General features: G+C 31.2%; 1 protein-coding gene across 1 annotated transcript in view; it reads right to left on the minus strand.

The window, feature by feature from the left end:
• Positions 1-221: 221 nt before the first annotated feature.
• The window catches only part of LOC130893783 (atrial natriuretic peptide receptor 2-like), a 110,878-nt gene continuing 83,105 nt past the window's right edge, over positions 222-27,994 (minus strand). Inside the window, exons 13-16 of the mRNA XM_057800158.1 lie at positions 23,895-24,231; positions 10,716-10,890; positions 9,107-9,297; positions 222-6,659 (exon numbers count right to left, since the gene is read on the minus strand). Coding sequence (XP_057656141.1) covers positions 6,411-6,659; positions 9,107-9,297; positions 10,716-10,890; positions 23,895-24,231 — 952 coding nt within the window. The 3' untranslated portion in view covers positions 222-6,410. The remainder of the gene's footprint in view (positions 6,660-9,106; positions 9,298-10,715; positions 10,891-23,894; positions 24,232-27,994) is intronic.

Raw genomic sequence — 27,994 nt, forward strand, 5'->3', positions numbered from 1 at the left:
ACTTCGAAATGATCTTCAGGTTTTCTTTGGTGATTGTTTTTCGTTTGTTACATAAATCATATAATTCCTACGTATAGATTTATGATATTTTTTCGTAGGTCATGTTTTTTGTTTTCTTGGTTTTTCCCACTTTTTTATAATTACCTTGACACATTTTATATATTCTAAAACAGTTCAGCACAATTACTTTCAGGAAATAGGTATAATAAAACATCTTTTTTAGCTCTATAAATCTATTCAATGTATTCCAAGTTAAATGAACAATTGAAAAAAATATATCTCTAATATTAAAAATAATAATTTAGAAACAATCTTAGATATCTTTGTCGTGAATAAAAAACCATAGAAGGGGTAGACCTAACAAATTAATAAACTAACCATTGGTCCTTGGATGTCAATAAAAGCATGATTTTATAATTGGTTTATGGTAAGTCTACACCTGTCGCAAGGTTTCATGTATGTGAGGCTTAACATCCATATTTATCTATACATAAATCTACTAAGCTTCATTATTTTTAGTCAACATTGGAATAACAAGTCAATAGACTAGGGGTTCAAATAAATTATCTACTCTAAATAGTTTTTCTGAAAATAAAAATCTAAGCTCGATTTTCATCTGATCGGTACACATGTCTTTGGTTTGTTTATATTCCATAAATGCTTTGATACTAATCCTTTTTCAATATTAGACAAACTACGTATAATTATTGAGATAATCAATATTAGCTTTAAAATTGAGCTACATTATTTGCGTATATTAAAAATATCCGTGTTGTGGTTATGTTAAAAATATTACGACTACAAATATTACACGCAAGAAAATCAATTTTTAGACACAAGAAATATGGTAACACAAGATACGGGCATTTCTTCTAATTATAATATTTTTATTAAAGTTCATAAAAATAAATGGAATACGACAATCATATTTTTGACAAATTAGCTTGTATTGGCAAAACTTTATAAATAACAATAAATCCTTTATGCCAAATTAAAAGTCATCATTCATGGTTTGATCTTTCTCATTATTTTATTCATTCTTATTGTTTTTACTTTGTCATATCCTATTTCAATTCTTGTATATCTATCTTTCTAAACAAACTATTTATACTACCACTACACCAACAGTCCCGATTGCACTATTAACTTCACCTGCTCATTTATACTAAATTTTACCACCAATGAACTTCCTCCCATGAAAAACAATTCCAGTCGGTGAAAATTTCACATTTATTCCTTCACTTATAAACTATGGAGTGGGCTGCAAGGAATAGAACCTTTGACTTTATTTAAACTGCTCTTACATTTAACAATCTCTATACTTTTAAACAAATCCAAAAATATTTATTTCATGATGCCTCACATACTTATTCCATGATGCCTCACATACTTTCTGTTACAATCATAACAGTTAATTTCATAAATTCCACACTTTCCAAATCTTGTACTTTAATCTTTTAGTATTTTAGGCAGACTAAGGGGTCCGTTAATGTCTAGCTAAAAGAGCACGTAGCCTGCTCAAAATCTGGACCGACTGACAATTAGGTTATTTCGGAGCACGGTGCCAGTCATGATCATGAAATAGAAATGAATAATGTAAAATTGTGGTGAAATATATCTAGCAATCAATTTTTGGATGCCTTTGAAAGCATTAAGATTGTTAAATATGATAACAGTTTCAATATAGACAAACGGCCTCTTCCCTACAGCCCATTTCCTAGTTTATTTGTGAAATTTTCCGGTTTCAAGGAAAGGTTTCACTCTCTGAAGACAAAATATGGTTATCGAAAGTATACTGGTAGTGTGAACACTGTGTTCAGTATGAATATCACCAATGGTTTATAAAAATCCAATTATCTTTTCTTGTTGTTTTGAATTTGGGTATTCTTATTCCTCAGACACAGCTTACCGCTTTATTTTCTTCTTTTTCGTTTACATCTAGGCTAAGTTTCAGGATAGATTGCGATAGGAGAGAGTAAGCCATGGTACGGACTTTTCTGCCTCGTTTGTTAGTAGAAGGTGTTGGCGCGTGGTGGTAAAGTGAGTAATCAAATTTTGTGTGATTCCACTAAGAGAAATATTTTATGTGAAGTATTCTCAAAATTTAATTTAATTTCATAATATTCTATTTTGTTTTATTTTTGAAATTTACTGAACAGAATTTCAAGTCAAAAGGATTGAAACTCACTATGGCCATCTCTACTGGACAATCGGAAGAACTGACCCCCCTTTTTAGGGAGAAGATAGTCATAGTTTCCCTCTAAATAAATATTGGATTTTTGGAACTGTAAGCTCATAAATATATGATTTTATTTGCAGATGCCAAACAAGTATATAAAAAAAACCTGTGCGAACACGTGGTACGTGGTCACAGATAATCATCAAAAGCCTCTATCGAATTCAATATACCTCGTAAAAACTTAGATTGTAGAATAAAAACCGGTTCTCAAAAGGGAAGCATGGGCCCCAGCAACGTCTTTGGAAGAGATAAATGAACATAGACTATCACGACATGTTCTGTCTATACAAAAAGGTATTTCTCCATTAACCAGATGCGACATCAGGACCAACGCTTATCAATTCGCAGAACAGCTAAGAATTAAACACAAGTTTAATAATGGAATTCGAAAAACGGGTTATGATTGGCTTATTTTGTTATCATGCCTTCATCCAGAATTTAGTATTCGTAAATCAGAAGGTGTCTCTATAGCTAGAGAATCGGCTATGAATGAAAGGAAGTGGGGGACTATTTTGATTTACTTGAAACGACTATGGCACAAAAGTCTTTATTTGCTAAACCCGAAAGCGTGTTCAATATCGATGAAATGGGTCTCTAACTCAACAGTAGAGTAAGTGCTTGCCAGAAAGGGTTCCAAAGCTGTGTCGACGGTATGATCCACCGAAAAATCCACAGTCAGTTTGGTAGTTTGCTGCAATGCTGGGGTAACGTTTTACCGCCTGGGGTTGTAATGAAGTGAAAAAATAAAAAAACAAAAGAGAGAGAGGATGGTCTGCTACCAGGACCCATCATGGCAAAAAATATTGCGGTTTTCTTCGGAGGACGTGTGAACATTTCATACCTAGAAAACCTCAAGGAAAAATTCTATTAGTGCTCGACGGGCATGCTTCTCATTCAATAAATTCAGTCGAAATGTTGGAGTTTGCAGAATATGATGACATCATCATTATGCTTGCCCACTATATTATACATTATCTTCAGCCTTTGAAACGAAACTTTTTTGAATCGTTAAAAGCGCATTTTTAGAGAGAAAACCCAAGAGAAAGAATAAAGGCTGAACACATAAAAACCACAAAGAAAGGACAATGAGGAGACAAAAAATGGAAATTTCAAAAAAAGTCGAAGGTGGAACCGAGTATTTTGGAAAATATTTGAGCTTCGGGGATGAAGAAGACTATAACATGTGGTTACACGAAGACTGCACGACTACGGTAACTTCTATCAAAAGTGTAGAAAACTGGGCAAAAAAACAGAAAAACACTCTAGCATTGAGAATACCTAATTAGTTTTTCTTTGTTCATTACCCCCGGAAGGTCAGGGAGAGATGGCCATGCCGAACTTTTTCAATTTTTTTTCCAAGTTAATATTTTGTTTTTGATTAGAATTGAAGGAATTATGTTATACCAGTATCTACTATTATATCTTCACTTTAGCAATAAATATTCTACAGGAAAAAAAATCTGTACGTTATAAAAACGATGGCTATCAATCTTGGACTGGAGATACCCTATGTATAAGTTAATTATATGTCACTTCTTGTTATTTTTTTCCATTTAATGCTTAACGTTTGTACACTTTGCAGGTTTGCAGGTTATTTCTAAAGTGTATTCGATTTTATTTTTATGTTTGTATTAAGTAAATTTCTTCTTAAAATAAATATTCAACCTCTTTAGTGAAAAATAAACCGCGACAAGTTTTTTTAGACTTCTTTATGCGTAGTTTGTATACTTGAAAATATCTTGGAGTACAAAATTCATCAGATATTTTTATTCACACAACAAGGGCATCCTATTTTGAATTGTACCTAGAATAACAAGAATGGCAGTCGGCTATATCTTGTTAGTTTCCTCTTATTGAAAACGATGACACTTTCCTTTTAAACTAAATTGTTCGGTGTCGAATATTCTTAATCTTATTCTCTCTGGAGAGTAATTTGAACAAATTTGTTTTGTATCCCCAAAATGTGATTTAACTGAGGTACCGAATATTCCTTCCTTCAAAGGACAGCGGCTTCCTTTCATAAATACAATTTATTTAGGATGACCTTGCGAGTAACAAAACATTCCCTTGTATAATATAAATCATTTCATAACAAATACTATTGAAATCAATATAGCGTGAGCTCTAACCACTGATTAAAAATTGCAGCTGTAAGTTCAAAATGTACTCGTAGAAATATTTTTGGATTTTAGCATTTTTTCAGCTACAAGATGCTTCTGTTGAATTTCAATGGATGTTTCTAATAAATAATATAAATATTTGTTTTTTTTGTGTGTATATGCGTGTTTACGCATATATTATTTATATTGACGAACTGTACAAAAGACAATTTGAGGTTGTAACAATATAATAATATTTATCTTATGACGGATCACTGTAAAACATTTGTATTAATTATTTTAATAAATTTCTCTATATCATGTTCTTGTGGATATTTAAGGAATTTGTTGGTTCAATCACGAAAATGTATATTTTTATCTCAACTCAACTCATTTAAAAATATACCTGACTCACTCTTTGTTAATTTCCGATATATTAATATGTTTGCATTCTGAACGTACAGTTACAATTAAACTCATCACGTATGAGTCACTTTAAATATTTTTGTGACAAAATGATGGCAACTAAATGAGAATATGATGGAATCTGCATAGTACCTCTAAAAATGGCTATTATATAGTCACGTTCGGTTATTCAGTGGATTTGTACATTTTAATGAGACGATAACAAAAAATCCTTTCCTATTTCTTCACAAAAAAGTTATTCTCCCTGATTTTGAAATACATATCAATATTTCCTGTGTATGCCCAGCATATATTTATAAGAGAATTTTATCTGTGACTTCATACCTTTTTCATTTGTATTTGAATTTAAATTGAAATTGGATCAATTATATATTTACACTTCCAACAGAATGGTTATAAAATATTTTCTCAAATCAATCATTAGTAACATAGCAATAGATGCATATTAGTTGAACACGTCCAAGTCCAAGTTTAAGGTATTACGCGATATCTGGGACAAATGGAGTGAAAAGTCACCGATTGGTGTACAATATTTTTTAATACTTGGACCAAAAATCGATCATTTCTTCTAATAATTCATTACTATTGTACTGAAGAGGGAGAAGAACTATCTACATAGGTATATAAATAATCTAATTACCACGAGGATACAAGTGTGTGTGTGAATAGTTAAAATTACAAGCCCTACTTCAATTGTTACTCATTTGTTTCATTATTATCGGATATTTCTATTTTATGTTATATATTCACTTTTTTGTTTTGTTTACATTCGATTTTTCCATTTCGATTAATGTTGTATTTTCTTTCTCGTTACAATCAGCGTTTTTGGTTTCTTTCGATTATATTTTATGGTTGGGTTCAAATTACTATCATAATTCCATTTTTAAAGGAAGAGTCACATTTTGATTAATTTCTACAAACAATGAAAAACAGGTTAATCATTTTTTAATCCTAATAAATTTTGCTCACCCTATATTATATACCTTTTTATTTGTATCAACAATAATTATAAATGATTTAGTCACAGATTAATTCTAATTATGATTTTTGTACTTATATATGTTGGGTTTTCATATCTAGGTCGTCCCATAGCCTATAGCTACACGTGTTTACGCATTTCGCTTAGTGTAACTTCAATATTTTGCTGAAATTACATTTGAATACTGTTGGATTTAATATTGTCCCATATAAATTTATCGAAAAACAAATTTAAAATACAAAAGAAATTCGAGAATAATTGCCGACATATTCCGTTTGTCATTTAATAATCAATAGTCAGGAAATTAACCTATGTTGCAGCAAATATTGGAACTTTTCTAAAAAAACAACATTAAAATAATGATAAACTTTTAAATACTATTGTATTTAATCCCAATAAAACAACTTTTAAATGAAATTGTCATATCTGTGCATGATCATATAATTGTTTAATGAGGTAAGGAGATCAAGACATGTATATATACAAATACAAAATAAAAATAAAAATAAAATAGATGCTATACCAAATCTTGTTAAATCTTCCGAACCGAACGTAACCATATCGATTTAAAATATTTACGGCCATTTAATTCACAGGTATCATAACATAGCTTACCTCTTACATTTTATGTCGATAACGATTACCACTGATTGGGGTTAGATAAGGTTTAAGCATGGGAGTCGGTGTCACTAGAAGTGGTAACTGCTAGTAGAGGTACCCCAGCATCATCAGAGTTCTCTGGTATTCGAGAATTTGACACGTATGTGATTTTGTTAGCCATTTCTCTTCTGACGTTAGGAGGAAGGGGCGTTGAAGGAATTTTTGTAGATTTATTTTCCATAGCCGGCCCAGGATGAGTTGTTACTTTTGGAATACGTTCTCTTTTCAGCCAATATGTCGTCATTATACCTTTACCCTGAAATAAAGAAAAAGAGAAAATTGCAGACTATTCGTTGACACGACATCATCCATCGTTTGGAAATAGATGCCTGGAGGTAAGAATTTGATTATTGGAAAATAAAGAAAAAAAAGCACCAGAGCCATATCACGGGAAAACAGTGTTTGTTTCATAAGTTTTAACAAAATTTTTGGTATATTGTCATATTATTTTTTCATCATAGTTTGTAACATTTACATCAAATGTTTGAGCCTACCAAAGAATTCTAAAGATTGTAGAATGCGGTATAAATCAAAATTATCTCATCGAATAAGCCATCTAAATATAATTAAGAAGATTAGATTTCTATTTATTTATATGAAATCATATTTTCCTTTATTACATTTCTTCTATTTTTAGCGGCTACGAGTTTGCTTTACGTAACTTTCAGTAGTCGATTTAGTAGGCCAGATTCTACTAACTTTTGGATACAACTTGCGATTTCATGTCATATCATAAATCTTCAATAGAACGTCGGTTCTATATGAAATATTGTTACAAGAACAAAATACAGTTCATTCACCGCAAACTGCTATTTGGACTCTCAATGGGGACGAATCGGGAGTTTCCCCCCCACTCAGTGGTTCGCTCTCTACATGGAGTTGCCTCCCGATGTTATATGTATACGAAACGATGTAATATCGAAAGGATATCAGCAAAAAATCCAATTTTATTGCTAACTATGAATTTTAAAAATATCTGCTGCAAAACCAAAAACTATAAGAATATTTATATATTAATAATTTTTTCGAATAAAAAATGTGAACAACAGTACATTAAAGTGTACCAATATAGAAATATATGAAAAATATACGCTTTCTACATGGTTCATGTCAAAAAAAAACAGGAAAGTTTGAAGTAGTGAGTCGGAGCCATCCAAAAAATTATAAAAAATATTCGACTATTTCAATATTATCTTTGGCCTCTGCGACATTATTAATGTTAGTATACGGTGCTGCAAAAGTATTGATTCAAATTATAAAATGTTTTCTTGTTTGCATTTCAAATGAGGTGATTATTGTGAAGTACTTAAACACATTATTAGACTTTTCCAGATTCAGAAATGGTTATTATTCGATTCCAGCTGGAGTTCTGTGAATAACCTACTTGAACAAAAGATTTTTATTGACTCTTGTACGATATCTATCATTCGACTGCAGTGTTTGATCCAGACAACGGACTTTACTTTGCATGGTTTTACCTAACCTAATTCTAATATCGAATGAGATAAAAGGAAATTAGTGCCATTGGAATAAACTACTGTATTCTAAAGAGAAAAGCAATTCGAGCAAACTATGTTTAATTTAAAATATCTCAGTATTTTTCCAGCACAATAAATAATTCAATCGATCCAGCTCTAACAATAAAATCATCAGAGTTTTGAAATATTAATTTATTAAAACTCTGTTTATAGTTTAGTATATATAATAATGTTTATAGCTCAAATTTTAATTTTGAAACATGCTTTAGTACGATAACAACGTCAGCGTTTGTTTAATCTAAACACTGAATTTTTGATGGCTGATAGGGTATGCGAAGTTTTATAGGAACGTTGAGGCATCTCATGGCGAATATTTTTTCTTGTAGATATGTAAACGAATTAAAAACCACAAATGGATCTGTGGTGGCTAATGGTAGCACAGCAAGTGCCATGCGAGATGATCTGAGATGATAATCTGTTTTGAGCAGCGCCGTTCTCAGAGGAAAAAATGCGAAAGTGAATTCATGGAAGCCGTTGGAAATAATGCCCTACCATACCGTACAGGATAGGGCAGTAAAGTTTCAGCAAGGGCATGTGACAAATGGTGATAAGAAAATGAGCAGCGTTCTAGACGACCAATTAGGCCGGGAACCGATAAGCCACGTGCCGTTATCGAGTATCTCATGGATAGAGAGACATTTTGGACGCTACTGTGACTTTGGAGGAGGAGGAAGTTTGCAACAAGGGACGATATTGCTACTGCAAGGTTCTAACAGGCGACCCGATTCACACATGATGAAGCTGATGGTTTTCAGCATCTCCTATATCGATTGCAATGAATTGCAAGGGAATACTTTGAAAATCTATAGGGCCAGGTTTGTCGTGTCAACTTTAAGTGCACTATGTTGGCTTTTTTGTACCGTGCAAACAAAAAATAATAATAAAGATGGCATGATTTCTTACTCGTATCGTATAGTCAAATATCAAATTGTATTTCTTACCAATTATTCGAAAAATTAAATTGGAAAATGGCATATCATAATACTTGAACAACTTTTCTAGGAGGAGAACAAATACTCATTTAGAGACTCTTCTATCGAAATGAATGTACTATCATCTGTTTATGAAAATCCCCATATTTTTACTAGGCAAATCGTATTTGTGTCGGAACTATTTGGTTAATAAGAACAGAAATCAGCAGAAATCAATAAAAAATAAAACTCACCTTTATATCGATAGGACCTCTGCATTCCAATTCAAAAGTTCCAAATGTGTCCAGAATATCCTTAGTGACTTGGCTACAATGTATCTTAAGAGACTCCCCATTGGATTCCATTCGGGATGCTGTATTCACAGTGTCACCAAAAAGACAATAACGCGGCATTTTCAATCCAACAACACCTGCCACACAAGGTCCTGTAACAAAAAAAAATTGTTGACTGCTTCCAAGCGAATTACAGGAAATATGATATCAATTATACGAGGCTAGCATTAACATTTAATAATTTCATGATAAAATTGTATTATATTCTGTAAATTATGATAAATTGATAACAGGATTCATTTGGTTTCTAGTGAACCATGACTCGATTATTGAAACACAAAATATGTATTATTAGTACGTGAACAAATTCTATCGCCTTTGGAAACAATTCATATTAAAATTACTGAAAGGTTTATCAAACGTATTTTCAATACTATCCACTCCAAATAAATTCTATATTCATTTTTAGATGTGAGATTGAGGTTTGGACTGTTTTTTTGTATTTCCCCATTTTTCTCATTTCTTTCAAAAGGACTCTTCTTCTTCTTGCTCCTTTTTTTATTTATTTTTCTGTTATATCTATTTTTTTCATATTCACGCATTATCATGATTTAGTTTTTTTTTGAATTCATTTTGAATTTCGATGTTTCCGAAGACCAAATATGAGGATCTTAATATTAATGTGAAGAGCTTAAATTTTAACTCTCTCTATCAAACAAATTGTCTCTCGGTTTTCATTTGTGTGGATATATAATCATATTTACAAAAAGAAAATTATGAATCGTATACGACTTTCCATATCTTCTTGCAACCTACTCATTCCTTTGATTTTCCATTAAGATAGGAATAATCCCTTCTTAGTAAGAATATTTAATTAATAAAAGCTAAAGATGATGGTAAAAAATAGAATGAGAGGTTGAAATGAGTGGGTTTCTAAGGACATCCAAAAAAAGTGTCGGCAATAAAAAATAAAGCTGGAAGTAACCAAGTACGGCATACTAAAATCAGCTTGGAAAGAATGATTTAGTTCTTATTATAATGTATTATAATATAATATAAATTTTTTTTGTAACACGTAGGTAGGTTTTGAATGCGTTTTACTTTGTGACGTGATTCTAAACATCTCCACTCTAATTTAATAGCTCAAATTCTCTACACAAGTAAACGTAAACGTGAACAACGCTCGCGAAGCCAGCCTGTGGCATATTTAGATAAGGAATAATTTCTAACTGATATTTGAAGCCTGCAAGGTTACAGCTCTTTTGGTATCATATTTACTGCAATTGAACTTATTTGCACCTTCCTTTAACAACACTAAATATAAGATAATTTTCAAATTGAAATAATTAATCGAGGTTTGTATGTTAAAGTGGATATATTACTATAATAATGAAAGGAAACTTTGAGAATATATAGCTTCAAGAATTATATTGTGAATAAATTCGATCACAACATTGTCAACATTTATTTGTATTGAAGGAACTTTTGCCATATTGTATTAAATCAATTTAATTCTTCATGATGTTACGAAAAATTGTTTACATGTACTAAAGATATTTTTATGACATACCTGTATGAATTCCAATCCTTAGTCTCAATGGTTCATTAGGGATATGACGTATTTGGAATTTCCTAACATCGTTTAACAAAGCCAGGGACATTCGTGCAATTTCTCTGGCATGACAATTGCCGTTTCTTTTTGGCAAGCCAGACACAACCATGTAAGCATCTCCAATTGTTTCCACCTGAAACAATAATCAAGCATATCGTTAGATTTCATTATACGTAATTGTATGATATTTCGAATAGAAAAAATGTATTATTGAACCGTGCATAATTAACAAATATTAAAGTAACATTTTTTTTCTATGGTTTTGGATTTGTTTGTTTTTTTGGAAAAGTAATTTGTCAATAAATACATAAAATTAAACAGCATTTAAATCAACGTTTTTGACTTGGTATAATATTGTGAAAACTCCTGTAACCATCTAAGAATCGACAAAAGGAGGTGGTCGATGCCTGCTCGTTTCAAACAACATTAATTTGGAATCGCAATCCGTCGCCGAAAATGATATTATGCGAATCTGTCTCCTAGTGATGCTATTTTCCGCTTCATCTCAATTTGATGCGTTGTAGCGAACGGTATCGCAGAACCAATTGCTTGAAGCATCTATCTTGAACCATATCCGACGCACACGCATGACCTCCATAGGATAAACCAATACCTCTTATTATACAATTCTACTCTTTTCGAAATCACTAACATGGACATGGTAATAATTTTGAATTATTTGATCTTGAGATATTTTATTAGGCTTAACATAATTAGATGAACCCGCAATAATAACTGACGTTGATATTGTTGTAGTCTGCTATAAATATGGTCGTAATGTAGCCAAAAAACGGTGCTGGATAAATCACGATCAATATCTCTAAGTACAATAAATACTTCAAATTTTTGTTGACAATATTTTCAATTTGAGCTGGTGACATTAGTTCTCTCATAATTCTCTGTAGGAGAAAAATTGCTAGAATATGTTCTTAGAATTGCAGTGAATTTGCACAAAAACCATGTTCTCTTAAAAATGAATCCAAAAAATCGCCTTAAGTACGTACTAATTGCCAATTAATTTCGTACATTCTTCTAATTTTAAAGCTGAATATATCGATTTATTACCAGTTAAATAGAAAGACTATCATTATATTGGAAGTATAATGAATTTAAAAGCCACCAGATTTTATGAAAGGATGGTTTACTAAGCTATTTCTTCAAGCATACTAAAAAAGTGAGGATCACATATAATGTTCATTGATTGAGGGATGATATAATATGAAAATATAATTTTTCAGTTAATATCAATTAAAACCAATAATAATAGAGAGAGAAATGCTCAAAAAATTGTTAGAATTTGTAGACAAAAGCTTGTGAAAACTAAAAAACAAACACAAAAATAAAAATACGTTGATAAGGTATAACTTGAACGAGAGGTGCTTCCCTTAAACCGTAGTACTGCAATTTGTTTATTAAAATATTATAATTAACACAATCCAAAGCCTTAGAAAAATTACAAAAAGTTGTTGCAGTGGAGTGATGGCTGTTTGAGCTAAAGTACACATTATTAAGGAGAGAGAAAATAGCATCATTTGTGTATTTGTTACTTAAAAACCCAAACTGATGGGTAGTAAGTATTTTATATTTAAACAGAAATAGTAAAAGCCTCTTTCCGACCAAGGTATAATTATAGCCGTCTTAAGGCATTTGGGAAAAGTGCCATTTTGAAATGAAACGTTAATTAAAGTGGTTAGGTGATTTAATGTGCAATCGGACAGACTCGAAAACATTTTTGATGTAAGTCCTTCAGTTCTATATGAGTATTTATTTTTGATGTCATTAATTGTAATGTAAAGCATCAGGGAGAAATAAAAGCGGATCATAAAAAGGAGTTATAGAATTTGATAAATTTTTGGCTAGTAATTCACATTCACCAAGTAATTATTGAGGTTAACAGGTAAAGTAGAGAGTATGCTCGATGAAGAAGGCTAATTTTTTAGATGATTCACAATGGACCATGTTATTTTAGAAACATTACGAGAATTGGCGAGCCTCCTATTATAATAAATATCTTTGGTAGCTTTTATTGTCAGAGCTTTTGTTGTTCTCAATTTATTGTAAAAATTACTCAGAGGGAGAAGTTCTCGTATAGATATTCTATTCCGCATAAAGCGAGGAATAATTTCATTTCACGGATTTCATTAATTATCTAAAAATTATCTAGAGATAACCCAATAATGGAAATATTCCAATAATGCAATGATATTCTGAAAATATTCTACTGATGCGGTTCAGCAACAGCAACATTGACATTCAAACGATGCGATTCGATCAAAGTGCCACCGTTTAGGTACTCACAATTTGATATCGTTAAAATATCAGTGATATCCGTAATGAATTATGTATAATTGTGGGGATGGAAATTTCAAAGTGAGCTGCTATCAATCGCTAATTACGAAACCGGGGCAACTCTAATCGGAAGATTCAGTGTGGGCTAACTACCTTCCAAAATACCCTACTTTAATTACTTCTAATTACAACCAATAAACGAAAATATGCATCTAATATTAAATATAATCCTGGAAATTGGATATGAGACATTTTTGTTGCGGTATGATTGGTATTAGACAGTAAAATAGTGTTCCCTATTACTATATTGTGGCAGATAGATTTTTGGTGTGACCTATAGAAGTAATTATCTTTCCAGTTATTGTTAACGTTATGTTGATGAATATTTTCCTAGAAGTTTAATTTTTTCGTTTTTAGGGCCATTCTAATATCTCTTCGTTCTATTTACATTTGTATCTCATCTATTTGAGCTTACACCTACATAAAGGGTAGTTTTTTATGTTGATGTAATAGTTGTTATGGATATTTCATATATATGTCTCACTATAGGGCAATTAGAGCATAAAGTGTATAGCTCTATTCCAAATAGAAATTTTGGCGAATACACCAATGAGCGTTCACCATTAATTAGAGTGACAAAAAGAAATGGTTTTATAGCTTATTCTTTTTTATTTGTATCCTGGAATTTCATTAAATACAATGTGTGTGTGATCTTTCTTTCGAAAATAATAAACATAGTCCAACCGTTCTTTGAAGAACAAAACAATTATTTTTGAGGCTGCAATCACTTCGAATATAGAATGATATTTCTCATAACTTTTTTTTTTATATAGACTATTTTTTCTGAGCAAACAGAAGTAATGGCAAAACCCATAATATTCGTAATTCATTCGAGCTTCACCTGAGCTCTTAGTTCACAATTTGAACTGAAGATGACGCCATTTAATCTACTGATTAGTCTGGGATCTATTTAGCAGCGTTGACTATTAATATCTTCTTCTTACAATTAGTGAATCATTAGAAGAAGGCATGTCAATAGGTCTAAACTAACATTAGACAAATGACGATAACAGCAGTTAATTGTTAGCCTACAAGTGTGAAAATCACAATTTTTTAACAGTGTTTGCAGAACACCAGAGCAACATAATAAGCAATAATATTATTATCTTAGTCAATTCATGTCTTATCAAATAACAGACAGTAAAGTCCTATAAAAGCATTTAATAATTGTAGCTATTAAAAACGTATAAATGATGTGGTTATTTCGGAGAACTTTTCTGTTTCCTCGTTTTTAAAAAAAAATGGGCTACTTTTTCATTCGCTCCATGCATATGTTTATTATTAATTACTTTCAGAATGGAATCACGTGATAATTTTGATACTAAGCGTCCTTCTAAAATATTAGAAGCTTCAGAAATATTATTTATTTTGGCATAATGATAAGCTACATTCAACTTACAAGGCACATCCTCATACTCCGAAAACACCCAAAATAAATTTATTAGGCGAATAAGCTTACAACTTAACCTCACGCTCCGTAAATATTGTTATTCAGAAATTAGAGATGTAGTGAATATGGAGCACCTCTTCAGTATATATACTGACATGCTTTGCATGAATTATTTAAATGTTAGATAACTGTTTCGATGGGTGTGATAAGATTTTAATTAAAAAGACGTATTGATTTTTTTTTCATTCCATTGTTATCATTGTATAACTCGAAGTCAACAGAATGGAAGTAATGGCGCTTGGGCAGAACTGGTTTAATGTTTATTTATGCCCCCAAAAACTGTAGAATATTTGTTGTGATTCTATATGTCATCCCATCTTGCTCGTGATCTTCCCAGAGGGCGCCTCCCTTTTGGTTAACCTCCCCACACTCTTCTTATTGTTGTCTCTTCATCCCTTCTTCTTACATGGCCCAGCCACCTATTTCTTCTATTTCTTATCACAGCTACAATATATTCTCCTCAACTTCTTCTGGGTGTGTTTTGTTAGTGTCCATACCTCAGCTCCATACAATAAAACTGGCTGTATTATGACTGTGTATATTCTCATTTCTTATTTTCGTATTTTTTGATAGCAGTTTACTTTAAAGTGATTTCGATAGGCTCCAAAAACATCTATTGGCTGCATTTAACCTTATCTGTTTTTCTTCTTCTATTTTATTGTTGCTGTTCATAGTAAATCCTAGGTACTTAAATTCTTCAGTTATTTTAAAGCTGTATCCCATAAGGTCCAGCGTTAAATGATTGGGCAACTCTTTCCACTTTCATATTTTCGTTCTTATCTTGATTTACCTCCAATCCCACTTCTCGTGCTTCTTCTAACAATACTAGTGTCAGAATTTTTAGGTTACTCTTACTGTCCGCTGTTAAAGCTACATCAGCATAAGCTAAAATATTTATTTTACCTCCAATATTTTTCCTCTTGGAATAGCTCCAGTTGCTTTCAAATCTTTTTCTACAGCAAGGTCGAACAGATGGGGGGGACAACCCTTCTCCTCGTCTTAATCCTGTAGTGATAGCTTTTGAGCCTTCCGCACACATTTTTTATGAGTTTTATTATCTTTTCTGGTTTGTTGTTCTCTCTGAGCAAATCCAATACTTTTCCTCGTATTAGGTTATAATAAGTCTTCCTAAAGTCAATAAATAGTATATATAAATCTTCATCATATTCCCAGCACTTTGAGGCCATGTCTTTCATAAAAAATATTTGGTCAGCAGTTAATATGTTTTTAATATAGTTAGTCTGCAAAACGTTTTTTCTCAATACGTTGAGTATCAGCCAACAAACTGTTAGAATTGTTTTCAATGAACTTGACTTGACTTGACTCATCTGGTGTTGTACGCGAAGACAAAAGTATGTAAGAATGCTAACCTGGACAAATCTGTAAAACAATTTACTAGTGACCAATAAATTGTTTCGAAACGGTGAATAGTCATTATTTCAGATAAAAAACAAAACGATTGTCTTTACCTCCCACTTTAAATATTTGTAAGATGTATAATCTGTATGAGGAGTACCGTGAAGAGAATGGCATTCCACAAAAAAACTGAAAACATATAGCGAACGACATTCAACATTGAATTCAACATGTCATTTTTGTGCGATATTTGTCACAGACATAAAAATAGCCCTAGCGAAGAAAAATTGGCAATGGATGATGAATATTAGTCTTATTGGAAAAATGTAAAATTCAGCTCGAGACATTAAGAAAACTGACAAAGAAAGAGAAAAGCAACAACCTACTTTGTGCTGTTCAGTATTTGACTTACAGTTGGTACTATCTGTGCTAAGAAAAGAAGTGGGTCTTGCATATTATAAACTCAAACTTTCTTTATACAAATTAACCGTATTCAGTTTGGCATATAAAAATTTTCCATATTTTTAATATACCTTATTTTGGAAATATTTGCAGTCGAAAAATGTGTCCAGTTAAGTTTGGAATGGAACTATCATAGACAGGAGGTTATCATCTGGCAGACATTCGGAAGTAAAAAATTTTGAGGATTTTAACCCTTTTGTAGAATCAGTTCTGGGTTAATCTACCGAAGTTGAGACAGGAAAAGATACTTTATGACAACTTTCACCAAAGAAGATGGACATTGGTAACATTATTTCGAAGTGTGAGAGGTAACTAGAAAAGGAGTTATATAACATAAAAAATCAGCCACTGGGATAATCTACATGGATCGAGGAAGGCAAAGATATAGATAACAGATTTATTGGGGCATTGCCGCCTCAGAGGATATCTAGAGACACTAGATATTGTATAGGATATAAGTGTAGATTCTGATGTTATAGACTACAAAACTCCATAGCAATGCACTTGGGGAAGTATGATATAAAAAATGAAAATTTTCAACTACTAGAGCTATCCCATATTCTGAACTTGCTGAAAGGATTGAGATTAATATTCTACATATTCTACATTTAGTAATGATATTTATTGAAACAATAGACAATATATCAATTCCAATTTATAATTACTTTTAATTTTTAATTCTACGTTATATTAATTGTGCCAAACTTACTTTTTTATTTGATTGAGCAACGTACAAAAATTAAGTTTTCTTTTAAGTGAAAAGTCCAGGAAATTTTGAATTATTTTTAAAGTAAATTAGTAGTTGTTAGCTGTGAGTGATTTAAAAGTGGAAATGGGTTAGTTAACTTTAAGGAATCTCCAGGCGTTCCTCAACTTTAGAAACAGATGGAAATGTGAGAAAAGTGAACAACTTTGTTCGTTAAAATAATAAATTGATTATTTTGAAAATACTGACCTAAATTTGAAATTTTGTGAATTGTTAATATTCACAAACTTGCAGATGCAAGAATTGTGCATAATATGGTAAATATGCAATTTGCATGTTTGGGTTGCTTTAGTTATAGTTCATTTAAATCAACAAGGTCAAGCTTTTCTATTAGAAAATTCAATAATCGGTGTGGATAACTGTCATGAAATATCGATATGATTTAAGTTACAGAATGTATTTTTGTACACACTGAGATTCATAGATTTTTCCTTATTTGTAACATCACTCATATATTCCATGAAAACACTGACCTGTTACGGGTCCGATACGAGAATTTTAACTTTTCTATATGGAATACTTTTTTTTTTCTGTAAATAACTCGACTTCTGTTATCTTTGGTATAAACTTACTCCTGAATTCCAAATCCCAAATCAACGAATTTTTATGACATTCAAATCTCGAAATTTGTTTTCCAACAGCGTCTTCTCCATGAGAACTTAATTTTAAGTAATTAGCACGAACCCAACGATTGTTTTCAATCATTCTTATCAGTCCATATGTAATCTTGCGTTTTCTAAGATGGCAAGCTGATTCATACAATATTTTTATTTATATTTCTTACTCTATTTTGTTATAAACCTTATATATCTCCAATTTTAGGTTCGGTTTCTCAGAATGGTCATCTTGTGTAACGAGATATCATATTTTTTCTTCAATTATTTCATCTATATCTAGTTTGTTGAACAAGATTAGTTCGCAGTATTAAATAAATCTCGGACCCGTTGTCTGCATTATCGGTTGTTATTTTTCAATGCCTCCTTCTTTTATGGCAAATTTTATTATGAAATGTATTCGAGTTTCAATATTTCATAAATGCTCCACGCGTTAGTATAAGAATAAATGAATAAATTGTTCTCTAGTTATATTTCTGATATAATTGTAAAGTTATGGATATAAACTTTTCAAATTATCATTAAATACAGAAATATGAATTTTAGATCTAAAAAGCAAAGATTGTCGTATTCTAGAAGAAAACATATACTAATATAATTATATAATACTATAATACTAATGTAATTTTGGTATAGAGGTTTTACGTGGTTTTACAAATAAAACTAGTGTGGGATTTATACAAAATAAATGGGGGGTGTTTAAAATATGAACAAACTTGTCTGTGAAATAATAAACACAATCTTAACCAATTAGTATATGAGAAATAAAATGGAAGTACACATACTTAAAATTATCTAATTAATTTTACTTCAGGATATGCATTTTTTAAAGAAAATTCTTTTTCTGATGAGGTTTGCTTTACTCGTAGGAATAATAAAAATGTGCATGAATATCGTAAGTATTCAGATGAAAATCCTCATGCAATAACTATGACAGTTTCCTGCACAAAAACCTAATACCAATTACAAATCGATGAGTGAGAATTTTACATCTATTCCGAAAAGAATATAACAATTTAGTCACTAGAAGAACTGAATTGCAAATTGTTGAAAACATGTTTTTAGTTATTCGACTTTTCCTTGAAAATGACGTTTTATGAGAAATTCTAAAGGTAAAAAACTTTTAGAATTAATTTATCCATGGTATGAAAATTGAAGTTGCTACAAAATATAATTTTTTAAAAAAATTTGGGCTTTGCTTCAAGGCCCTATAACATTTAGTCCTGAGAGAAAACAATTGAGAGATTGATTTAAAAAGGTGAATACACAAGATCAAAAATCACTGAAATTGTTTATATGAAAGAAACCATATTTCGAGATATATTCAGTTGGACCTATCGCTCACTATAACTCGATTACGAAGCGTTTTTGGAAGTTTTGTTATACCAACTTTTTTCCTTATATTTGCCTGTAGAATCATTTCCCGAGAGATTGGAGTGCTATTCCGAAGCACCCTGTATATATGAATTGAAACGAAGTCCAGGCCAGCCAGTTTATGGGCGTTTTCTACGTGGGATTGTGGCAAAATTAAACACCAAAATGTACTAATTCTTATATATTTTCAAGCTTTCGAATACCTGGATACTTAAATTTTCATTGTATAGAGATAAAGTCATATCATCTACATGTTTTTCGAATAATGGAAGGTAAAACAGATATTCCGAAGTCCTAACCTAATCTTCTAAAGATATACAAGATCGCTTATAGCTTTTTCGTTCTTATGAATGTAAACCATTTCTCATTCTTTTTTTCTTGTATTAGATTCCGTTTCAAAAATTTTTGAATCTTTACAATTGAATTTATGTTTTTTTGAAAGTTCATGGTTCGATAATGCAGTTTTATTTTTTTCATCGTATTGATGACCTTTTAGTCTATTTTCTAAATACTGAGATGTTTGCCCTATGTAGATAGCGTCACAATTAGTACAAGGCACTTGATATATAATATTACTTCTTTTGTTTTTTGGTGATTTATATTTCAATTTAGTGAAATATTTGGATAACATATTTTGTCCTTTATGGCTCATACTAATATTATATTTAATAAACTATCAAATTATTTTATTAAATATAATATTAACCTAACCATCAAACTACGCCAAAATACGCCAATAACACCGCGTCTCCGGCAAAGAACTGCATGTCTTTTTCATTTTCTATTCCATAAATCTTGAAGACGCGGTTGCGTAAATTCTCATGATTTAGCTGGCAATAATTTTCTGACGTTCGTTGTTTTCTACTATTTCTACTGTAGTAATAAAAAATTCGAAAGCAGACGGTTTTAACTTCATATTATACAAAATGAGTAGAGGAATTTAACTACAGAGCTAAATTGATAGATATTTGTTTTTTTTTACAATATATTACACATCCATAATTTTATGATTTCAATTTATTGTAATATAGTAATTTAAACGTCCTTTACGTTAAAGAAAAAAAGATTTGGATGAAAACCTTTTGCCTAGTATAATAATTGATTGTTTTGATATCACTATTTTCAAAAGAAACCAACAAGAGCGAGTATTTATCTGATTTCTTTGTATATTAACCGTAAATATACTTTTTTAATTGCACAGAATAGTGAAATCTTATGAAATATGATATATATATATATATATATATATATATATATATATATATATATATATATATATATATATTGGAAAAAAAATTATAGCAAATATTTTATGTTATTCTTTTATGATGAGACCAGCCTTAAGAAATAATAATTGCAGATATTCATAATGATTTCTATTACTATCAATTATACAATAAATACTCTACCATAGGGTATATTTTGTTTTGTGTATAATACATATATATAAACATGTCCTTTAGATGAAAAAATAAAATCAATACGTTCGTATCACCTTGGCCATCATAAACCAAATACATAGGATAACATATTTCATAGATAAACCACTAAAAGAAAAGAAGGTCTTCCCTCCTATCTTGTTAGACATGGTTCAGTTATTTGACAAAGTTTGGAACGAAGGGGTAAAAATTGAACAAACACTTGCTTAAACAATCTGTAAATCTGTCGTATAAAAGAAAACGAGCCTTGAGAATAAAGCAAGAGGATGGATGCACTATAACGCGAAGAAAATTACAAAATAATGAGTTTGAGACGATACTATAACTACATTTATTCGACGGTCATTCTTTTTGTATTTTGTTTGTATTAATAAAATTAATTATTAGTCAGAAAATGGAGAATAATTTTAAACTAGATACAGATACTAGATACCAGGTCAATTTTAAAAATAAACGACTATTATGTCGTTAATCCATATATTCTATAATAAAATGCAATAGAATATATCTTTCATGCACCCCTAAAAATTCGAAATAGTGACATTCATCGGGACCTAAGATAGATACCGTAATCACTAAATTTGCTGAGAATCATGAGCAGCAACATGTGAACATCGAGAGCAATACCTACAGCTCCCTGACAACACCAACCTATAGAGAAGACTCACTAGGACGAAGTCTTTTGAGTCAGTTATCTAAGTGTTCTTATCACGTATTAATGTCAGTGTGATTATGCAATACTATTTAAGTCATACTGAATAAGTTTTAAAGAATTTAGAATGGAACTGAATTGTTTATTGTCCTCGCTGATGATCAGATCACAATCATAAGAAAATCTTTTTGAAAAATCTCTCCTCTTCCTGTAATGAAATAAATTGTGTAATGCAATTTTCACCCATGCAAATAAAATTAGTCATTTAACGAATGCTTGAAAATACTCGAAAATCTAGAAAGAATATATTTGTACTCTAAAATACAAATTCAGCACAATTACTGAATGTTCTTTGTAAATTTGATATATACGTACGTTTGGATAAATTTCATGTAGTTGGGGCAAATATTTGTTTTTCTTTTGTGTTTGAATAAGTAACTAAATAGAGTAAGGAACTTCCAACGCTCTTGAAGTTAACAACATGAATCTCATGAGTAGATTTTCATTTTTAATGAGATATGGATACGTTCTTACTATGCCTTAATAGTTTTGGCTAGAACTTACTTGACTTTTGTTTAGTAGCTTGTGCTTCAAAATGTTTCTACTTATTTACACTCCAATATGCATCAAAAAGCATTTTTAGGATTTGGCACAAACAGATTGCCTTTTATTTTCAAAATACTGGAATATATCTTGTCAGAATTCATTATTTGGTTGTTTTTTTGACAAAATAAGTGCAAAAGCAACGTGCTGTCTGAATATAGCTATTATTCTCATTTTATTGCCTCCAATTTCCCACCGTGGGAGCATAGATTGAAGTGTTTATAAAACAGTCAATACAGAATATAAAAACTAGGAAACAAACAAGACATAAATATCTAATAATATTCGAAGCAGTGAACTACGATATAACAAATTGTATGTTTCATTTAATTGAAAAATTTTATTCATGGAATGTAATTGTTATTTTTTATGTAACTGAGGATATTTTTAATACTACAAATGAAATTATACAAGGAGCCAATCAAATATTTGCCATTTTTCTTATCACACTAGGTACTTTTTAAAGTGCATTACATACAAATAACGCTTCTACTATGAAATTTCTTCAAATAACAATAGAATCAATACTTTTCAATCTTCTAATATATCACAATTCACTTCTACCTGGCAATCGTAATGGTACAGAAGCAGCCTTACAAGGAGACTTTTCTCTAGCAGTTATTATACGAGGGCTGCTACTTATGTTTTGAGACTGACAAATAAAAACAAATGATCATTTTTTCCATTCTGTTTGAGTTACCTCCAAATCATGTGATTTTATCGCATAAACCGCTTCTTCAGGTGTAGAAAAACGTTGACCTCGCAATTTATTTTTGATCTACGGGAATAATAAAAAATTATTTGGTGCCAAACAAGGACTGTACGATGGATGATCCATCAATTCAATGTTTTGACTGTTCAAAAATGTTTTTGTTAGAACTGATGTGTGAGGGCTTGCATTGTCGTGGTGCAGAATGATTCGCTTCTGCAATTGGTTTCCCCAATTTTTACGAATACTTTGGTAAAAAAATTTCGGTGTACCATTCAGAATTGCTTAATGAAATGGTTACCTCAGGTCCAGATATTCCAGTGTTGCTATATCTCAAAACTCAAGTAGCACCCGTCGTATAGAGATTTATAACTTTCTTATACAGCGTGTTGTTTATTTTTTTATGATATACACAAATGTTCTAAATGATGGTGCATCTTTATTATTCAATTCGTTTTTCTATTTCCAGGCTGAAAGCGACATTTGGTGCGATTAAGTCACTATTATCACTTTTACGAGACTTTCACATTATAGACCAAAATTATTGTTTTCGTGCTTAAAATATTATCATCATTGGTAGTATTGTTTGTGACTGATTGACGTTATTGTTCGTTAATTTTATACTTAAGTTCAAACAGAAATAGATTGTTATTATATATTTTTTATAATACTTTCGACAAACAGTTTGAGAGAGCAAATATGTCAAGGAAACAGGAGTGACATAGATTATTGGTGGATTGTGGTTTCTAGCAAATCACATTGAGTAACCAATTAACCCAGATGGCACCTGTTTTCTCAAATTCCTACTTTGAGACTTTATTTTCATTGTACTGAAATGTTTCACGGATAACATAAATATATGTTCTTTCAGAAGGGATTTGCTTCAATAGTTCAGTTGAAAATCATTAATTTCAAAGTCCCATATAATCAAATAAGTTGATTTGGAAATATCTTACAATATTTACAATCAAATCAACGCTGAACAGTTGATTTGTATCAAAAGTTAATAGATTGGTAGAATATTCATTATACACTTCCACGTGTAGGTATAAATCTGAAGTAGTAAGTGAAACATAATTTAGGTGAACATATATTGTGCATATATTGAAAAATATCCCCAAGAACTACAGTCGGTAAAGTAGCATCAATTATCAGTTTTTTCTAATCCTGAGGTTACGACTAATGACTTATGAACTTGACTTTAAAATAATTGGAATAAATAATAATAATAAAATGATGAAATAAGATTTTACAGAAAATAATGGATGCACATCAACGTTTTCAGTTTCTTTTAGGCAAATTTAAGTTAACTACATTAAAATGCGTCTATGAAATTACACAAAAACCTATTTCGATAACTCACCTTGTAAACATCAAATCCTCCAACGATTGAGTCAAAGCAAGTATATAGATCATTGAGCAAATTAACGACTTGAAGAGGGGTGCTGCTTGCAGAAAGTTGGGTAAATCCCACAATATCACTGAAATATATAGTGACGGAATCGAAGTACTCTGCGTTAACAGGTTCACCTCTAATAAGTTGCTCGGCGACACTTTTTGGCAATAGCTGATAAAGAACTTGCTCGCATTTCTTCTTTTCTTCTAAGTAATCATTTGTTCTTTCATCTACGAGCGTTTCAAGATTATTAGCGTACTGCTCCATACGCGCTAAGAGATTGTCCAGCAAATTTCCGTTTTCCCTGTAACAAGGAAAAACGTAGCATACAAAGAAAGAAAAAACTATGTAAACATGAAAAAATTTCACAGTAAACAATGGGCAATAAACAATGTTTATTTACAAGGATAATGGTTAGGTATCTTGTCTTTTTCAGATGTATATAGATATTCGAGAACTAGAGTCATAAAGGATGAAACTAGAAAGTTTCCAAAAAAATACAAATGCAGATTTCATTGATTTTACAAAAAAAATTTTGTAGGTTTTACTATCAAAAAGTGATATCGTTGCTTCTTTTGAAATGAAAATGAGAAAGAATCACTGAGCTACATCCTTCTACAAAAAAATCTTATTCACGTATGCGAAATATTCTATTTTTTTTTTCAATTCACAATTTGCATCCAATATGAATGTCGACACCGTGTCTGTGGGGAAGCCGAAATATATTACGTCGGGAAACATTTCCGCGATGTTGAACATCAGCATTCAATTTTAGGACGTTACCGGTTCAATTACGTTTACTTGGCTTATTTCACGAAATATCACATCACCAAGAGTCACTAGATGTAACAAACGAATTCATGATTCACTCTACTGTATTCACATATTTTCACCGAATAATACATATATGGAAGATTATAATATTATAGCCGCATACTATAAATAATGTAGTATTATTCAAATGAATATTAAAATTAAGTAATCAGGAATTGGATGATTTCAATAAAAAAATGCTGATAATGTTGTTAATTGATTATAGCTCAGAACGTCAAACGTTACTGAAATCTATTGTGAAATTCATTATAACTTGCTATGAATTTCATCCACATTCATTTCTCAATCATGCTTCTAATTTCTCAAATGAGTTAAAATATTTCAACTGTTAATGATATTCCTTCAAATTATAGTTCTCAGATGTCAAAGGATTCTTCATTTAATAGGTACCCCTCTATCTATAAACTCTGTTAGCATGTATGATAAACAAATCAGCCAATCATTGCACTAATTTTGCTTGCACAAATTCTAAATATCATCCTCCATCAGAGATCCGTCAAAGAATTTTGGTTATACAGCTTGATATAGTACGATCCCCATCCAGTTTTTTTTTCAACCTCCGATCGCTCCGTGCAGACGCTACGCGGGCAAAAGAAAGCAGGCATGCGCTGTAGGCGACTGCGAAGCACTACTCACTCCACCATTGTTGACATCCATGCATTAGTCGGCGATGTGATACTGACACGTAAACATGTCCGCCATTATTGATACTCCCGCCAAGTGTGAATTGCAAAGTGTGATTCATTTTGTACAGGCTGAAAGCTGCAGAAATCTATCGGAGAATGAGTCGTGTGTATGGGGAAAACTTCATGAGTGATGATGTTGTGAATGGTGTCGAAAGTTTAAAGATGGCTGTAATAATGTGCATAATGAAGAGGGCCAAGGACGCAAATCTGTCGTTTCAGATGACCTGATTTAACAAGTTAACAGAATGTTTAAAAAAACCGCAGATTCGCCATTACTGCTTTGTCTACGGAGTTTCCAGAAGTGTCAAGTTCTCTTTTGTTCTCTCTTTTTACTGAACGGTTAGGCTACATTGGCGGCAACATTCTTTGAAGAAGGTATTGAAAAGGTTGTTTACAGATATGATAATTGTCTTGATCTCTCCGGTAATTATGTCGAAAAGTAACCGTAAATGTACCAATTTTATGGTAATAAAATTATTGTTTTTTTTATTTATAGCCTATGGGAGATTGAAAACAACGGCCCTTGTATATAACTTTAATGGATGCAGAGTATGTCTCTCCCTCATTCTTAACCACCCATTATCGATAATTTTGATCATTTCCATCAACATTTTGGTTCATCAAAAAACCGAACATCCTCTACTAGTATATTATTCTTCAAAAAACTGCAGCCTTCCTTCAGGACAAATTCCACTAATTTCAGAAGAATTGTGAGTTAAGGGAAATTAGGACATTCGTTTTTTAAAAATTTGTGCTACTAACGATTGGATAATTTCAACAATATTCAATCTGCCAAGAAAAAATATTGAGATTTTCTCTTTCTTCGATATTTTGATTTAAGTTTATCGATGATATGATATACCTTAATTGGTTTATCCTATTCACTACTGTATGTCGTATTTGGAAATACGAATCCAAGCATTTTAATAAAGAAGTAGTATTGAACCATCGAATTTATTTCAAAGTCCTATTATAACATAAATAACGACCTCTAAGTTCATGAATTCCAAATTTGATTCTACTATTTATCAAAAATTAAACACCAGTAACCATGCATTTCATTAAAATTGTATCTACATTTTTTCGTAAGTATCGTTCCAAATATTGTATATCAGAAGAGGTTTTTATTTTTATAACACAGAAAAGAATTACGTAAAAACTTTTTTACATAAAAAATGAAACAAAAGCTGCATGAAAAGCATACATTTGTGAAGTATTTTGTAATACTACAAGTTCTTCTTCGGCGAATAAAACGTACAGGCATACTGATGAAACAATTTCTATTCAAACAAATGTTCAGAAAGTCGAAATACGCCTGTATTCGCAGATAATTGGATGTTTTGAAATGGGAACAGTGGTGGGTGAATTGGAGTAGAAGAAGTACATATCGCGCTAATAGTTTGTGCGCCTCATAATCGAAATAATAATTAGATGTCATATATTTCATTTATCTATCTGATGATATCTTTGGTAGGAACTTTTAATTTATATATGATTGTTTTGTTTCTTGAACCATTTCCAATTATTTTGTTTTGTTTTTGTAATCCAGGCCAGACTTTCTATCATGAAAATTTATTTTATATTCCATATTCATTTTTCTATCAAAATGTTTACAATTATATTGGTTTTGAATCTATTATCATTATATATGTACATTCCTGTTTCATTTTCCTTCTTAATATTCTAGTTTCTGCTAATTCAATTCCAATGCAAGAAATTTACAACCTTAATTGTAAGAGCCTATCCATATACATTGTGGATCATTTAAATTGAAAACTCAGATGCATAATTTTTTTCACCTATTCTAACCAGTTGTTTTCAAATGCCATTTACTTAAGCATAAAATTTTAGTTATTCGAGAACTTCCTAAGCTAGCAGTTACAAAAGAGCACCCTGTATCAATTGATGTACATTTTACTGATGATATTGATGATTTATATTAACTTGACATTGATATTAATCCCGTAAAGTGAGGATGTCGCCAGAGAGGATCTACTGAAGAGTGTTTGAATGAAAGGACTCTAGGAAGAGGGTGCTGACCGCTCTCACGAGATGCAACCACATCAAAATCGGTCAGTAAATTATGCATCTCTCCTTGCCAAGGTGAGCCATCAGAGCTGACAATAAAAGGTCAATAGACGTTACGTTCCTTGGGGGAGATTTAATTCCAAATTCGTCAAGGTATTCGCTAGAAAATTAGTTATTTTCTCTTTCGACAAACGGTAGTCCACTTTTCGAAAAATAAAGGTGAATGTAAAAATAATATTGAAAGCTACAAGCCAGTTCGATTAGTTCAGTTTAACTTTCAATCAAGTTCATTCCAGTTTCTGTGGGCATAACGTTCCAAATATCAAATATCTCAAGATTTCTCGACGAGGGCTCAATTCAATGTATGGATATTATCTAATTATCGCTATACAATAAAGGGCTGTATGTGACTTCATACTCTTACTGTTTCCTAATGGAATCCTTGTCATTTTGAATTATATAACGTTTTACGCTTTTTTACTCTCCCCAACTGCTATTTTTTCTAGTTTATTTTAACCT

The sequence above is a fragment of the Diorhabda carinulata genome, chromosome 1 (assembly GCF_026250575.1).
Source record: "Diorhabda carinulata isolate Delta chromosome 1, icDioCari1.1, whole genome shotgun sequence".
Classification (NCBI taxonomy): domain Eukaryota; kingdom Metazoa; phylum Arthropoda; class Insecta; order Coleoptera; family Chrysomelidae; genus Diorhabda; species Diorhabda carinulata.